Consider the following 17144-nt stretch of genomic DNA (forward strand, 5'->3'; position numbering starts at 1 on the left):
AAACAAAATTCAGGTTAATGCCACTCAACAGGAGAACCAGAAGTGGGATGACAAGTTAACAGCATGTTTTTTTTTCAGTCTAAGGATCCTGTTGGATAACTTTCCCAAGTGTTTTCTCATGATTTTATTGTGTTTTGAAGTGGAAAAACATCTTTGCGAATGACCAGAGACCCTTCTGTACAGCTTCCGCGGCCTGACCAGAGCATTGAAAGAAGTCGCAGTAAGACTTACCCCAAAAGAGCACAACAGACAGGTAGGTCCTTCTTTACTGACCTTGGGGCAGATGTCTTCTTTTTTTGGTTCATTTTGTCATCATGAGGTGACTCAGAACTGCTGCAGTGTCCTTGAGGTTCTCTCAGAATGGATTCTGTGTTTTGCTTTCAGTCAGTATTTATATCTAAGGTTAACAGGATATGAAACCTCCAGCTTTCCAGATAAAAGAAAAGAGTTGCTGTGGATTAATGAGGATAAGCCCCCATGTGTGTAGATCTACTGTAAAGGTTGAAAGGGAAGTTTGAAAACAGGCAGTGTGAACATGTTTCTTTCCTCTAGAGACCTGTCTCTTGCAAACGAGTTTTATACATTTGTCTCTTGGTTAGTAGCCCATTGTTCGGCCTGTCTGACCCAGGGTGTCACTTTTTGCACCCTCTTCCCATTTCAAGGACAGTATCCCTTTATTTTGATATTAAGTGGAACAGAAGTTAGTGCCATGAAATTTTAACATGCTTCAGATGTGTGAGCTGGAAATCTGTTCTGCATGTGGAGGCTGTCATGGCAAGCTGGAAGATTTCACAGGTGTTAGAGGAGATAGGATTAAGGATCACAGAATTCATGCCCTAGATAATGGATGCTTCCTGAAATTTAGTAATAGAGATGTCAAGCTCCAGGTCTATATATGATTACATGGGTATTGCTTAGCTTCATCTATGACAAGAAGGCAGACACACTTGAGTCAAACTTGTGCCTGGAGTAAAGTGTGTGTGTGTGTGTGTTTGCTGTTTGAGAAAAAACTTGTCTGGGCTTTAAAATGTAAATAGTATCTCTCTTTTATTGTCATTCAATATGCCACTATAGATTTTGAGAACCTATTTTTAAAAAGAGAGCAGATATATACCTCTGGAAACCTCCAGTGGTTATCCTGAATGTATTCTTTTGATTTAGTAACAGAACTGGTGCACTTTTAGAAACAAAACACTGCCATTTAGCTGTGGTGGCTCTTGAAATGTAACATAATTAAAAGCGTAGCCTTGGAAAATAGAGGCAGTTTACAACATTTTGAAAAATTTTATTTTATTTAGTGTAAAAAGAGAGGAATTGCTTTGCTTTCTGATTCTGATATGTTTCATTGTGTGTGCAGTTTTAAGTGGATGTCTGAGAGGACAAGTAGCTAATGACCCTTGAACCTAATGACTTAAACTTTTTGTTCAGCTGGAGTGTCCTGTTCTTAGAGCAGCAGTTCAAGCCAAACAGTATTTCCTACCTCATTAGTCCCTGGTTCTGTTTCAGGAGATTTGTGTGGCTATTTGTCAGCTAAAATTCAGCTCTTGGTTTAAAATAATGTTTGCCTTAGCCCAGGCAGAGAAGGTCAGTCTGTGTTGCTGCGAGGCTGTGCATGTGTTTGTGTTTGTTCATTTTGTTTTCAGTCTCTTTGGCTGGAAATATGATGAAAAACTGAAACTTTTCTGTACCCTCTTCTGCTGATGTAATTGGAATCAGAATTCTCTGGGCAACATGTGTTTGCTATTTTGATGTATTTAAACACTTTCTCCCACTTTAAAATAAAATGTCTGCTTTTTCACCATTTTACTTACATGTAGTTGTGTAATCTCTATCATCCATGTGTTTTCTTTTCAAATTCAGCTTAATTGATGTGTTCCAAATGTGCAGTCATATCATTGGGACAAATGTATTAACTTAGATTATATTAATGTTAAGTTAATTTGTTTAATTTCCAGCTCAAAATATGGGCTGAGGGAAGAGAGCTATGTCTTTCAAATGCCATCTTGCCCTATGAATAAACATATTTTCTCCTTTTTTAAAAAATTTTGTCTTTGCTATTCACAGTGATAAACATTGAATGCTCTTCCTCCATTTAAACAGGATTTCAGAAGAAAAATGAAGGCTAATGCGGCTTCTCCTTGGTGTGTCAGGCAACATATGATAGTCTATTGCATTAAATAAATCTGCCTCTTTTTACCTAAAGTTGTTTTTAGATGTAACATAGTCCATTTCACTCAATGAATCAAGACTATTTGGCAAATTTTACCCATCGTTTACTTAAATACATTATCCCAATGTAGATTTCATTTTATAGACTATTTTTAATCTTGCAAATTTACCTGGTGCTCTAATAAGTTTTACAGGTTATGTAAAAGTTTCCCTGACTAAAATATTTGAGAAAATTATATTACATTTCTTCTTAAAATGAATACTCCTTTTGCGTAGTGACATTATGCAGATGGTCATCATTGATGGCTAGTCCTTTGTTCTTCATTTTCTGTTTGTAATATAGTATATTAAGGCTAAATATTACTTGTCCAACATTTTAAACAGGGTTATTTCAGTTAACATGTATTATATCATAAGGTTTTTTCAGTCAAATACACCTTTAATTAGAATCTAGCTAGATGAAGTCTTATAATTTAATTTTTTTGGGTGAAAGTCGGGTTTCCATTTACCTCCCCAAATCCAATAACAGCTCACAAATAGCTTGGATGAAATAACTTCCTTTCACCTTTTCTGAGTTCAGCATCTTTCCTCATCTGCTTCTTTCCCTTTTATCTTTTCTTAAGACTGCAAAGTGAAATGTATTAAAGGGCTTCATTTTTGCACTCACTACTATTAGCCATTTTGATTTTTTTAGTATTTTTTTAAGCTGTTGGTACCAGTGATGGGACCAGCCACAGCAGTGGCTTTGGGGACAGTTAGAATATAATATATAATATAATTATAATATAAATAATATATAATATAATACTGGCATTGCCTCCATCAGATAAGTGTCTATGAAGTGCTAAATCCTCTAACGTCTGACATCTAAATAAAACCCTTCCCCTCGTTGCATCTTTTTGTGTACATGTTCTGGTGTTATAAACATAGTATGTGCTTTTTATATATTTTTTCTGTCACCTGAAGGTAGAGGTTAGTTATCTCTAGCAGAGCTGAGCAATAATGTTTCTTTGTCTCATTGGTCCACTAAAGTACCCTGAAGTCCTTAGGACTGCATGCACTTGGTGAACTCTGGGTTAAGAGCTGGAGCAGGTGCCAGCCAAGACAATGATAGAAAATATTATTTCTGTTTTCAGTAAAAATATTTGTGGTTTAACATCAAGATTGAAGGAGATGATATTGTCAATAGAGAGAAACTATTTTTTGTGTATACAAGCCACTGCTGTAGATTGCTTCCCCTGATAGGATGAACAGTGCAGACCTTTTGGCTTTATCATGGCAGAATATTTTCTTAGAATACAGATTGCAGTGGTTTAAAATGTAGTAACCTCTATTTTGTCACTTGTTTGATACATTTCATATTTCAGTTGTTCTAGGGCTAGTGCAAAAATCGTATCAGGAGACTTTAATGGCTATGATTTTACATTAGATCTAGACTGTGTTTTTACAGTAGCCCATAGGGGTTTTTTTGCTACATGTTTAGGCTGGTATTCAAGTTGGTGTTCATTTAAAGAGTTCTTTTGTTTTGTTCTGTCAAGTCTTGTGAGTGAGATAAGACTAACTTCATTCATTTGCTTGTTTTTCCCCTTTCATGTGAGTGAGAATTACAGTTGCATTTTGCTCTACTTGCAAATAATAAACTTAAACATGGAACAGGATCTCTTGCTGTTCTGTCTTACTGTCTTAAGGCCTGACTGATAATGTTCAGCGTTCACCACATACAGTGAAAGTGTTCATTATTCTTTTGGCTGAGTGCTGAACATGAAAAGCTCCTTGGGAACATCCTCTCAGGACAAACATTGATGTGACCAGACCTGTTGCTGTGATTCTGAGTTTATTCAGAAGTCGAAAACACGTTGCTTAGGGTTTGTTGTTGTTTGGTAGCTGAGGACTTGGTTTGTCCCTGCCTTTGCACGTGGGGTAGTTGTATAAACAAGTGTAAAATAAATGTTTAGAAGCCAGGTGGAGAACTGGGTGTGGGTATTACAATTACAGTACTGTCAATTCCCTAAGCAATCACATTTTGCCACAGATGCCTCTCACTGCCCTACTGGTAGCTGTGGTAGAGCTGTTGGTCTGGCCCAGTTATTTTCCCAGAGAATTGTAAGATTGGATTTGAAAGTTAGATTTTTGAGAGAATGGATCTTGGGGTGATTTTAACTGTTTCCTAATTTATGTACTTAGAGCTTTGTACTTTAAAATTTACTTAAAATCCAATGTTTGGTAAAAGGATGGGTGTGACTGCTTCCGCATTTCAGTCATGGGGCGTGAGATGAACAAACTCTTGAGGCTACGGTCTTAGAAACTAATAAGAAAAACAGCCCTTATCACAGAGTAGGCTGTACTGGTGTAGACATATGAAAGTCCATTCATTTTTGTAGGCTCACAGGAGCCCAGGGTGCAATGCTCTTACTGCATGTTTTCCATTTGGTCGCACTATCTGCTGCTCTCATGACTCGGTTTAAACACAAACACTGCTTCCAGATAATGTCAGTTAAGTGGCTTTACCTGATAAGAAACAGGCAGGACAAGCTAACTAACTTGCCAGGCTGATATGGTTTTAGACACTTGAGTTTTTAAAAATGTAATAGTTGGCTTGAATTGAATGGACAAATCAGTGTCAATATAGCTGTAAAAGGGAATTAAGTGTGTGCATTCACTTCATTGGAAAAGTTCAGTGCAGTGCACTCAATCCTGAGAGTACCTTTTCCAGCCAAATGTAAACAACCAGGGAAACTGGCCACGAATGACATGTTCAAGATTTCTGTTTAAGGTATTTTTGAGAGGCCTGTTGCCTTGGCAAGCAAGAAGCACCCATATAAATAAGTTTTGCAATGAAGTTAGTGTTTGGACAGTGTTTTTGGAGTCTGCTTTTTTATATTAGATAACTATATCATACAGAGATATAAGTTGATAGAACAGTACTGTAGTCAGTAAAAGATACACCAGGTGGAACATAGTCGGAGACAATCATTACAGTTTCTGTAGGCATGGACAGAAAACTCCTGATTAACCCACCATGGCCTGACACCCAGAGGTGACTGGGTGCCTGCAGAATGGTAAGGATATTACCAAACATAGCAAACAATCACTTCTGGAGGTGTCTATTACTTTTATATCATTTGACCCTTGGCTGTTTTTCTGGCAGCTGTTTCACTTCTGTGGTATGTTTTGGAGTGTAAGTTTTTATTACTCCATTAAGTGACAAGGACTTTCTGTGACTTAATTGAAAACTGCCTCACAGAAGAATATGTGAAGTATGGAGATAAATTCCTTTGTTTGAAAAAGTCATGTATTTGCTGATTTCTGCAGAAGACTGGTAAATCTAACCTGTAAGAGAACCAATTGATGAGCAGACAAAAGGCATCAGAAAATCGAAAGTATTTGTGTTGAGGTAGGGTCCAGAGACTTTGTATGCCAAAGGGGTGGTATAGGAAGTTGAAGGAGATAGTGAAGAAATCTTTTCTCTGAGGCAAAAACTTACCATGCAAAATCTTTTCACAGCTTAAATTAAGACATCACATTTTTGTTTTAGCCAGTCAAAATGGCTTGGGGTTTGTACTATTAACAACATATATTAACAACATAGTGATGCTGTTGCTTTTGTCCAGAGGACATCATATTATAATCTTCAATCTATTTAATTATCTTCAATGAACATGCTCAGAATCCTGTCCAGAGGAGGTCTACATCAATAATGTCATTTTTTTGTTGTTCTACTTGACATCTGTTTCAAGATGGGACCAATTTTGTAAGAAATGTCTGAAATTGCCAATTAGGTGGAAACACAATGTGTAAACTGAAGGGAAGTTACAGATTGATATTAACAGCATAGCACGGAAACTGAAATCATGGCACCAGCAGGAATCAAACTCTATTCTCCTCACACCTTTATTCTCATTGTTGACTGAGCAGGGAATTTCCTTCTGTTGGCAGTGGCAGAGTATCTCTTGGAGAACAACTGCTTCAGACTTCTCTGTCTTATGTGGAAGAGTAATGAATGAGCTTCATGTGAAACTTTATAGTGCCCTGGTACAACTAGAAATAAGGCTAAGACACAAAGGTGTGATCCTTACACACCTTTAACAAGATGAGCATGCACCAGATATTTTGTGTCTCATTTTATCTCTCATGCTGCCCTGTAGGTGATTATGCTGAGTAGGTGTGCAAATATTTATGCTACAGGATTCAACTATTTTGGGCTTTTTATTTTTTTCCAGGTTCTAAGAACATGAGCCAGATCACAACAAATGGGGAAAATGAAGGAACTACCAAAATTATTGCACCTTCTCCAGTAAAAAGGTATGTAGACCCACAGTTTCCTTACAACTTTTAAGACATTGTACAATGCATTGGAAAGAGGAACATATTTAGTAATCATTACTATTAGTTTATCCTGCCCTTGAGTTCAGGACCATCTGATCAGCTGCTGATAAAGGTCTGAGAGTGTTGCCAAGTATTTAATTTTATAAAACCCTTATCTTCCAATCAATTCGGAACAGGGATTTCAGGTGACACATGGTTTGAAAACACATAAATCAGCACAAGTTAATGGGAAGGCAGACAGTCTCAGGTTTAAATAGGAAAAAAACAGGTAATGACCCAAAGTGCACTGGTCAGGGTAGTCCTGTGAAGTCCTATTAGTCTCTCCCATGGGAGCTGTGGGCTGGCTGTCCGTGCCCTCAGGTCATGGGCCTTCTGCCTCTGAACAGGGCAAGCTTGGGGTGTGTGGAAGGGAGGGGCTGGGCATGGACTCTCTTCCAGCAGGTTGGTTAATCTTGCAGTGATTGCCCATTACACTGTTCAAATTATAGTAAAAATCAGGTACAAATCACGTTTCTTCCTGATCTGTAGGAGTAGTGAATTGCCAGGGGTCCCCTGGACTTGTGTGCTCAGCCGTGTCTAATTTATCAGTGTTGAAATGCACGTTTCTGGTTATTAAGCATATCTGAAAGGAAGAGCTAAGGCTCAGATTCAGAAAGGGGTTTGTATCCCCACCTCTAATTTTAGGTGGAATTTATGTGCCTGAATCAGAAAAAGAGTGATCTTACAAAAGAATGAGTCAAAAACACTCTACCTAACTTTTGTTTAATTTCCTAGATATCTGTCTCTGCATGGTTGGCAATCCTGACAGTTGGGTTTTTTTCCTGACTGAGTAACCCTTAATTGGACTTACCTATGCATTGAGGCTGTTGGCTTCACAAACTAGTTATCTGGATCGAACTCTCAAAAACGATCTAAAAGATGTACTGCAAATACTTGGTGGATAGTGTTCTCTATTGCCTAACATTTAGAACAGTTGACCTCCAAAAAAAAAGTTGAGCTAAATTCCTTTCTCATTTTGAGGGAAATTGAATCCACTATTCCAACCCTTAGAAAAAAATGCTAATTGTGTGTTTAAAAAAAGTTTATGATTGCCACTTGGTCATGCTGAAGCTAAACCATTAAGTAGAAAAGAATACAGAGGTAAAAAAATACATGAAGGGAAGGCACAAAGAGGATGGATCCAGGCTCTTTTCAGTGGTGCCCAGTGACAGGACCAGGTGGGCATACACTGAAACACAGGATATTCCCTCTGAACGTCAGGAGAAATTTTTCCCTGTGCAGATGACTGAGGACTGGCAAAGGTTGTCCATAATTGTGGTGGAGTCTCCGTCCTTGGAGATAATACCACAGCTGTCTGGAGTAGTTCTGGGCAACTGAGTCTGGGTCACCCTGCTGGAGCAGGCAGCTGGACCAGATGACATTCAGAGGACCCTGATGGCCCCACCATTGTGTTGTTCTGTGATTTGTTAGGAGAAAGAAAGATAAAAAACAAAAGGTAACATTATTCCACAGCGCAGAGGTCATTGTTTTAGGAGGCATGGGAGTCCTTTACTTCAGAATTTTTAACAATGAGCTGTTAAAAAGAAATGGATAGACAGGTTTTAGACAAAGAACCAGAATAAGTAACTCTCAATATGACAGCTTCAAGGTTACTGAGTTTAGTTTCTTACCTTGACAGATTAAAAGCAGTTCACAGGCATATTCTTACTGAGTCATGTTTCAGACAGTGTTAGTCACTTCCAGAAAAAAAAAAGGTGTTGGAAATTGCTTTTCCCTTAAGGATTTGATTTCTTTTTCCCTGTGTCTCTATCTGCACATGAATAACACCTTTTGGGTCTGCCAGGCTTCGTGTATGTAAGAGGTAGCACACAAAATTTGTGTAGCACTTACAGTTTGGAAGTTTGCTCCATCCTGTGTAATTCTTGCATTAGTTGTTAGTGATGCTTGCAGAGCATCTTTCAGTAGTGTTCACAAGCTGAGTTTTCATATTTAACATCTAATTCACTGTTGAGATCTATAGTTAATCACTTCTGTGTAAGTGGTATAAACTGAAATCATAAAAACCCTCCAATGAATCTCACTTGACATTCACATCCTAACCCTTTCACATACTTTGAATGAACTGAGTACCTTTTGCAACTGCATTCCTGGAGATACTGCTGGTATTTGAAGAGCTCCATGGTCTAGCTTCCTGTCTGTAAAGTGTTGTCTGCTCAAAATGAATAATGACTTGGGAATTTAATGCATTAATTTCATCTCCCAGGTACATTTGCTTTCTCCTTTTAAGATTTGAAAACAGAATTCACATTTGTTTAAGTTGAGCCTAGGGAGTAGTGCACGCTGTGCAAATCAATTCCTTTTTGCAATATGGGACAGAAATGTATTTATGTGGGTTACTTGCTCAGTCTGTAGTAAACACATATTTTTGAGCCTAGGAATAGATTGCATGCATCCATGAGTCAATAATTAATGGGTGCAGTATTAAGAAAATTATTTACCTGATAAGGTGTAATTTTATTTCTTTTCCTGCTGACTTACTGTAGCTTTGCATTTTGTTCACTCTGTGAGAATTAAATGATTAACTCAGTGACCTGTAGTAACCAAAGGCTGAGGTTAAAAGTGGATTAGTGAGTTAAGTAGCCACGATTCCTTCATAAAGCTGAGTCTGTCACCTCCTGCTCTGGGGAAAGAATTCCCAGCTTGTATCCTCCTCTCTGTAAGCAACTGTAAAGCTTTTATTTTTCCTGCTTGAGTTGCACTTTATAACTATATGGTGTATTAATGACTGTACGGGGTTGCTGTCAGTAGTACTTGACCTTAGTGGAAATCAGTGTGGCTGCCTTGTCCTGTCTCAGGTGCACTGCAGGAAAAGAGCTCTAGAGATGGTGCTGCAGGAAAAGCTCTGCAAAGCTTTTGGACAGGGGTGTGCTTCAGCTAAGAGCCACTTGCCAGCATTTGAAGTGCAATTTTCTGGGAGCGTTAATGGGTCAGAAGCTGTAAAACCTGACACTGTGAGAATGATAGGAATAAAGGAAGAATTGAAGCATACTGCTTTTTCCCCTCATCCCCATAGGTATGGTGGGAGACTGGTTACAAATGCTGACATATCTCTCAAGCCAGGTGACTGTTATGTTAATTTGCCTTGCAGCAGTCAGTGAAGTCAGCTCTTTCACAAAAATGTCTTTCTGGCAAAAATAAAACCCAAGGCTTTACTGGGGAGGGTATGAGAAGGATATGCTACTCTGTGAACCTATGAACCTGTGATCTGTCATGCTTTGAATAGTTTTCATCACCCCTGACTTTGTTGCTCCCATTTTAAAGTATGTACTGTACACCTGGAAAAATGGTAGAGAAAGACGATAAGGATAACCTGAGGTATGTGGTGACTCCTGTACTGGGAGAGATTAAATAGTCTGTGGTTCTTTCACTTGGAAAAGGGATTAGACAGTTAAAAATGTGTAAAAAAAAAGTAAGGGGTGGAGTTTTTGATTTAGGGAGCCATCGTTCATAGCTGTTTGTTTTTCTTTATTTCTTTTTATAATCACAGAAACAGTCAGGAACAAGGGATTGAAGTTTTGAACCAGATGGAAGTTTTGAGATAACATTAAATAATTGTTTATGTCATAGCTAGATACTGGAATATTCTCCTACTAGGCACTATTTATTACAAAAATCAAAAAATGTTCTAAAGGTATTTAAGTAAACCCATGGAAAAAAGTTTCATTTAGAGCTTTGTAAAATAAAAAGGAGGTAAAGGCTCTGATTCGATAGTCTTTTAAATGCATATTATGGAAGACTATGAGATCATGCTGTATGTTTGCCCTACTGTTAGACTTCTTGCTTAAGTATCTGCTCACGTTTATTTGGAGACAGCATTACCTGTTTTTCTGACTCAGTGCTGCCACAATTATGAGGTTGCAGAGATTATTTTTTTCTCTCTTTCTTTTCTCTTTTTTTTTTTTTGCTCTTCTTCTTTCTCCTTCTCCTTATGTTTGCTCTTTATGGGAGAGATTTTTCAACATAGGAGCTCTTTGCCCTCTTTCACATGACAAATAACTGTATGCCAGGGTTGATCTCTCTAATAACTGTACATCTTAAAATTAAATTTTAAGTGGTCAGCATAAAAGAAAATGTGATCTGTGTACAATGTTTTGAGGGTTTTTTTAATATATATACATGTGTATTTGTCTGTACTCTTATTTAGCTTTAAAAAGATGAAAAATGAAAACAGTCCAGAAACACAAAGAAGTAAAACAAGCGCTCCATGGGAGGAAAATGGCCCACAAAGGTAAGGCAAGACTTGATGTCTTAGGTATTGTGCAATAATAAATATCATACCACAGCAGAAGGTCAAAGGTTATTAATACAATATATTAATGTGTTATTTGATTCACAATAGATATGTATTGCACGTAAGCAGATAGGTTCTTTCATGGATAAATAAACAGTTAAAAATTAAGAAAGTATGTGTAAGACGAGGTAGCCAGTGATTGAATGTCAGCAGTGGCTTTTTACAGAGATCTGTTCATAGATCTCTGATATTTAGAATATTTGCCAAAGAATTTGAAAAAGGGGTAATAAAGTTTGGTGATGATACAAAATTGTTTAGGATAGTGAGAAATTTGTCTGTTAAGAGTGGCAGAAAGACTCCTAATGTGACAGATGGGTATATTCTGTTGAGTCAAAAAATGTAAAGAGAGGTACATAAGGACAAAAAAAAATAACCCTAGATTTCTGGTTAATATGATGTGCTATGAAATTATGATGGATAACACAGAAAACATCAGCTGTGTAGCAATCAGAAAAACAATTAACAATTATTAGTGAAGCAAGAGGACAGAATTATGCCATTATATAAATTAGTGGATCACATTTTGGAAGCACTTCTGATGTTCTTGTCTCAGGAAAAGGCATAGGCTTTGAGACGAGCAGCAAAGGTGATCAAAAATGTGAAAGGCTCTGCAGTAAATCTGTACAAGGAGAAAGGGCAGAGGCAGAAAGGAATCTTCCTTCAGAATGTAAAAGAGGGAATATCAGGGGTTGACGTATAGAAAATCAAAAGTCATATTGAGAAAAGAGGAAATGACCAGGACTCTATTTTTCCAGTAAAAGAACTAAGGATCTTCAGGTGAAGCTATTGAAAGTGGTTTAAAAGGCAGTCAGTAGTGACTCACCATGAGTGGGAGACCTGTGGTCCTCCTTTGCAAGGAGGTGAATTCCTGAGGGAAGCTGGGTGAGTCATGGAACAAAAATCCTGAAGGGCTTGTGAAGAGGAGGTGCAGCAGCTGGCTCAGTAGGTCCTCTGGAGTGGGAATGGTGTGGGACTCAGGGAGCACTGGGGAGCTGCCTTCAGGGTTTTGCTTCTTGTAGCTGGCTATTAACAGCTGCTGTTGGAAACAGGCTACTGAACCAGACAGCATGTAAAGTGTAATCCAGAATGGTCTTACCTTTCTGTGACAATTCAGATCTATATCTGGTGTGTCATTTGGGGTACCCTGATGATTTACCCCTTGTGCTCCTTCTGTAAACAGTGGTAGTTTCTAGAGCAGGAACAAAGCAGCGTGCAAATATTCTTTTGCTACACTCCTTCCTTTGGTTATATTTAGGAAAGTGGTGTCATCTTGTCACTTTGTCTCCAGTGTTTCAATTGCTCTCAGGACAGCAGGAGGTTTGATCTTGCAGAAAGCAAACAATGGTAGGATTGAGTTTTTGCAAAACGATTATTTCTAAAGCATTATGCAGGTTTAGACACATAAGCAGGCTGGATGTTGCACAGAGGCTTTCACAGCTCTTAATAATTCTCATTGAGATGAGCTGTGGGAACTTTTCACCTGTGCAGAGCAGTGCTGTAATCAGCTGTGTGCAGAGGTAGATGAATAAGAATGGATTCAATTTGAAGGCCAGAGGCTTTAAGGAAAACAGAAAGAAAGCTGGAGCTTGGAACACCTCCATACCATTGGCAGAGGTTTGCGTGGATGAACAGAAGAGAAATGGAGATAGAATTGTTTCCTGTTCCCAAGCATCAGCTCTATGATGAAGACAAATGTCATGACAAAACATGGGAAGTGTTCATACTTACATCCATGGAAAACATGAAGGATACCTAGCTCTGGGTTGGATATGCCATACTAAAGCACAGAAATTTTATTATGGTAAAAGAATATTAATAAGGTAAAATCTATTCTTTGTAAGCTTAGAGTTGTTGACCTGGCAATGCTAAGAGGCCTCTCTCTCCTACATTTCAAGGTTCAGTGTGAAAAATTTATTGCTAGAAAGCAGTGCTATCTGCATTTACATAGAACACCACTAACACCCAGAGAAGTGCACATAGCCGAATGCTCACCTGTACGTGAGTGTGTGCGTGCGTGCATGGATCTGTTCATTTTTGTGAGCTGAATCTCAGCTGGCCTAGCTGCCCTGGAATTTTTAAAGCTGACTCTTTGCTCTTCCTTTTTAACCTCAGTGGACTCTATAACTCTGCCAGTGACCGCAATAAATCACCAAAGTTTCCTTACTCTCGCCGAAGGAACCCATCTGGTGGAAGTGAAAATGAGTCTGGGCAGCCAGTTCGGAGGAGGTAAGGGCCTCAGGATTAACTACTGCCAGCTTTTCTGTGTAGAAACTGGAGGTCCTGCATGCTCAGTGCTCAGCTTGTGTGGCATAGCTGGGTCCTGGGAAAGGGGCTATTCCAGGGGGCAGTAAAAAAACATACCTGCTTTTTAAAAAAAATTTAAAAAAAACACCTGAGCAAGAATGCCACAGCTGTTTTTGGAAAGGAAGCTTTGGTCAGGTTGCTTGCTTGTGTGCTGTTGTGGGAAATGATGTTAAAAGTGTAATAAGTTGCATTATTGGCATGGCAAGATTCCTTTAGTTACTGGAGCTCTTTTTGCATGGTGAATGGAAGCCCTGATGGATTTGCTTTCTTGCTTTGAGCTTCCAAAGTGGTGTTATAAGTACATTTCCTAATTTTAACTGCCCCAAGGATTACACAAATGAGCCATAAAGCTGTCTTCAATAGTCCCATATAAGAACCACTTTGCATTAGAAAGGATGCTAGCAAAAGTACAACTAGTGACAATTTCAATTGGTACAAACTGAATGGAATGACTTAGAGGAGTAAAATAGAATGGGTGGAGATTCTGTGCAGTGTGTCCTTTAGCATGTCCAAAAAGCAAATTACAGGGACAATTCTGAAGCAATAGAGTATTGAGAAAATTGTTTGTTACCTGGGATGATTTGTCCTGCTGAGAAGCTGTTTTCATCACTGGGGCACCATGCCTGGTGCTGTGATCTGTTATGAAGTATAAACAAACACAGATACTGTGCCATATTCATTGCAGTCTTCTAGAACTGCCTCAGGAGCCAGCACTTGAGAGTTACATCTCTTTCTGACAGCTCTGAAATGAGTACCTGTTTGGCCTTCAAAGCCAGAGCTGGCAAAGGCATCTCTGACAATGCAGCTATATTGATGAGGAAATCCAATTTCATGTGGAGCTTTTATCCTTGTCAGGTTTCTGAACTGTTTCAGACCTTTTATCTGCCATTAGCTGTCTGGGACAGGAGAGAAGAAACTCACCCATAGTGCATGCTTAGTGACCTCAAATAAATCAGTGTAACTCTCAGGCAATGGAGTTATGTTTATTTGCTCTGTTGGATAGAGCCCTTGTAGGTGCTAACAGCAATGTGTTTCCTGAATGGGTTTTGTCATGTTTTAACCTCAGCCAAGTCCCCTCACTCACTCCCCTGCCAGCAGGGAGAGAATCAGAAGGGTAGGAGATAGAAACCTTGTGAGTTGAGAAACACAGCAAAAGCCACACACCCAGGCAAAGCAAACCAAGGAATGAATTCCCTGCTTCCCATTGTTGAGCAGATGTTCAGCCATTTCCAGCAGAGCAAAACGCATCACACTAAGAGTTACTGGGGAGGACAAACACCATCAGTCCAAACATCCCCTCCTTCCTCCTCCTTTCCTCACTTCATACACTGAGCCTGATGTCACAAGGTCTGGAATATCTCTTTGGTCAGTTTGGGGTCACCTGTCCTGGCTGTGTCCCCTCCCAGCCACCCACACACCCCCAGCCTCCTCCCCAGTGTGGCCTTGGCTCTGTGCAGTCCTTGCTCAGCAATAACAAAAGCATTTCTATATTGTCAACCCTGTGTTCAGCACAACCCCAAACTACAGCCCCATGCCTGCCACTGTGAAGGAAACTAACCCCACTGCAGACAAAACCAGCACAGTTCTTCTGGTGCATTGCTAGCTTAGTTGTCAGAAGGGCTCTTTTGGCTTTGTAAAAACAAAAGAGTAGAGATGTGCATTGCAAAGATCTCTCATATCAAGAAAAGTGTTTGTGCACTGTGCAGCAGGAAATTGTTTTATCATCTGGGATTTGCATTGGGCCGATCTAGTCAGTGGACAGTCATGCCAATAGCAAATTTTCTCTTGAGCTACCACATGAACTGTGGTTTTTAAATGTTTTTAAAGTCTTATCTCATATGTGAGACTGTGAAGACTGACAACAGTAGGTAGATTTTAACTTAATTATGCCTTCCTGAGTCTTGGTTTTATTCATGCACTTTCTTTTTCCAACTGTTAATAACAATAGCTCTGCTGTTTATCCACCCTTTACTGGAGTTAAGAGGAAACCACCACACTCTGCTATGCTGGAAACAGTAGGAAACTCTAAGAGCAGCATGCTCTGCTGAATTTTGCAAGTCAAGGTTTGTGATGAGACCTTGAATGGAATAATGCCTTCAAAGCTTATTGTAAAGGTGTTCTGAAGGGTTTAAAACAAGCACATGCCCTATTTTCTCTGCCTGACATCATACTGGCAAAAAAAATCCATCAAAAAACTAAAACACTGGGTTTTTTATGGGTAGTTCTGTGTATTTGTATTAAGTAACTCTATGACACTTCATTAAAACTTCCTTAATGTCACAGGAAAAATCAAAACAGTGGTGAAGATTCAGATTTAAAGCAAAGGAGAAGGTAAATATATGATCTATAGCACCTTTGAAATGATACTGAAGGTACTGCTCATATTTTTGTTCACTGCATTCCCTTCTTTCAGTCTTCTCCCTCATCTTCCTAAATGTCTAAAAGGTTTGTTGTGTTATGACCTTTTTATTTTTTATTTCTTATCTTTTGCTAAAATGCTCTGTGGTGTAGCCTCATCACAGCAGAGTCTTGCAGTACATGGTTACTACTCCATGTCAGAAGCAGCTTGTGAAAGTTTTCTAAGGGCTTATCTGCAACTTGAAAGTCATTTCCAAAACTTCTAGCTTTTGGATTTTGAATCTGCAGATTTGTTTTTACCTCTCCAGCCTCCCTACCCGCTTTTAATTAATCTGTTTTGCAAACAATTGTGCTGTCATCTGAGATGAATTGTCCTGCCAGAGGTAAGTGCAAAGGCATATGTAACTCCTGATGGTCCTCTTGCTGTCTTTTACATTTTTTGTCGATTTTTTTAAGCTTCTTCTCCCTGCCCCCATCTCCCATTTCAGACTTCACTAGTTATCACATTTCAAATAAAATGCAGGTGTGAATTTGGGTGTGACCTTCAACAACCTCAGATTTTTGCCACATCTGCTTGTCATGACTCTGTTTAGTGCTCCTCCTTGCTCCTGTGCTCCTGCTTGCACTGCTGGAATAAAGAGACAGTGGAGTGCATTTCAATGTCAGAGGCTTCTGGAGCTTGGGAAGGCGAGGAGGCACTCCCAGGATCTGAATCACTGCAGCAGCATGGGAAAGGAGCTCTGGCAGAGATACAAACATCTCGGGACAATCACGGGAAGCCAGAGAAAGTGCTCATGTACTTTGTACTTTCTATGAGATAACAGAATGTTTTTTGGAAGGATGTTAACATTACAAGCTGTAAGTGGTAATCTTGTGATAGATGTCCAGCACATAAAACTGGGAAGATTTAGTTAAGCATCTCAGGTGGAAAGCCTCAGGGCTCAGAAGGGACCTCTTACCACATGTTTGTTATTGTACATTGCAAAAGACCTTCTCTACTTCCTCTCAATTTGGCTGTTCTCCTCTCATTTTTACCAGAAAAAGACTGTGCCAGAATGTGAGCTTTCCTCAGCCCTCCAAGCCCCCTCCTAGGCACTATTTGTTGTGTCTGTTGTAAAACTGACTATGACCTCTTTCTGGCTCCTTATGCCACAGTATATATGTATTCTACCTGCAAAATATCAAATATATTGCATGACAAGGAAAACAGGGGAATGCAGGACAAAAGGTACCTTAAAATTGTCAGAGATAGGGATGGTCTCATGTATTCTTGCACCTGATATGGGAAACTATATTTTTTTCTACCCATTTTTGGTATTTTATTCATTTTAATAAAAGATGATAGTTAATATTCAGTGAAAGATAATATTCTGACAAGCAAGCATGAGCAGCTGCCACTCAGCTGACAGCTCAGGAGTCCTTCTGTCTCCCCACAAATGCTTTCCTGACAAGAAACACAAGGTAATTCAATGGGCAATATCTAAAAGGTGAATCAGATTTTCATTCCTGAAAAGTTAGAGAAAGGCTCATCTTGAGTTTGATCAATTTGGATGTTTTATCTTATACTTTGCCTGCCATGCTGTGATTTTTGGCTGTTTTTTTACCTTATGATATAAATTACTTAAATCACATGAAA

The 17144-nt window shown here is 39.0% G+C and overlaps 1 protein-coding gene across 3 annotated transcripts in view; it reads left to right on the top strand.

Moving 5' to 3' along the window:
• EPB41L4A (erythrocyte membrane protein band 4.1 like 4A) overlaps nucleotides 1-17144 on the top strand; it is a 118938-nt gene that overhangs the window by 81157 nt on the left and 20637 nt on the right. For 2 of the 3 annotated variants that reach the window (XM_054653294.2, XM_077171314.1), the window contains 5 exons: nucleotides 141-253; nucleotides 6390-6471; nucleotides 10700-10783; nucleotides 12959-13072; nucleotides 15434-15481. In XM_054653294.2, the coding sequence (XP_054509269.2) occupies nucleotides 141-253; nucleotides 6390-6471; nucleotides 10700-10783; nucleotides 12959-13072; nucleotides 15434-15481 (441 nt within the window). The remainder of the gene's footprint in view (nucleotides 1-140; nucleotides 254-6389; nucleotides 6472-10699; nucleotides 10784-12958; nucleotides 13073-15433; nucleotides 15482-17144) is intronic. The other variant, XM_077171313.1, reaches the window with a different exon arrangement.

The sequence above is a fragment of the Agelaius phoeniceus genome, chromosome Z, assembly GCF_051311805.1.
Source record: "Agelaius phoeniceus isolate bAgePho1 chromosome Z, bAgePho1.hap1, whole genome shotgun sequence".
In the NCBI taxonomy this organism is placed as follows: domain Eukaryota; kingdom Metazoa; phylum Chordata; class Aves; order Passeriformes; family Icteridae; genus Agelaius; species Agelaius phoeniceus.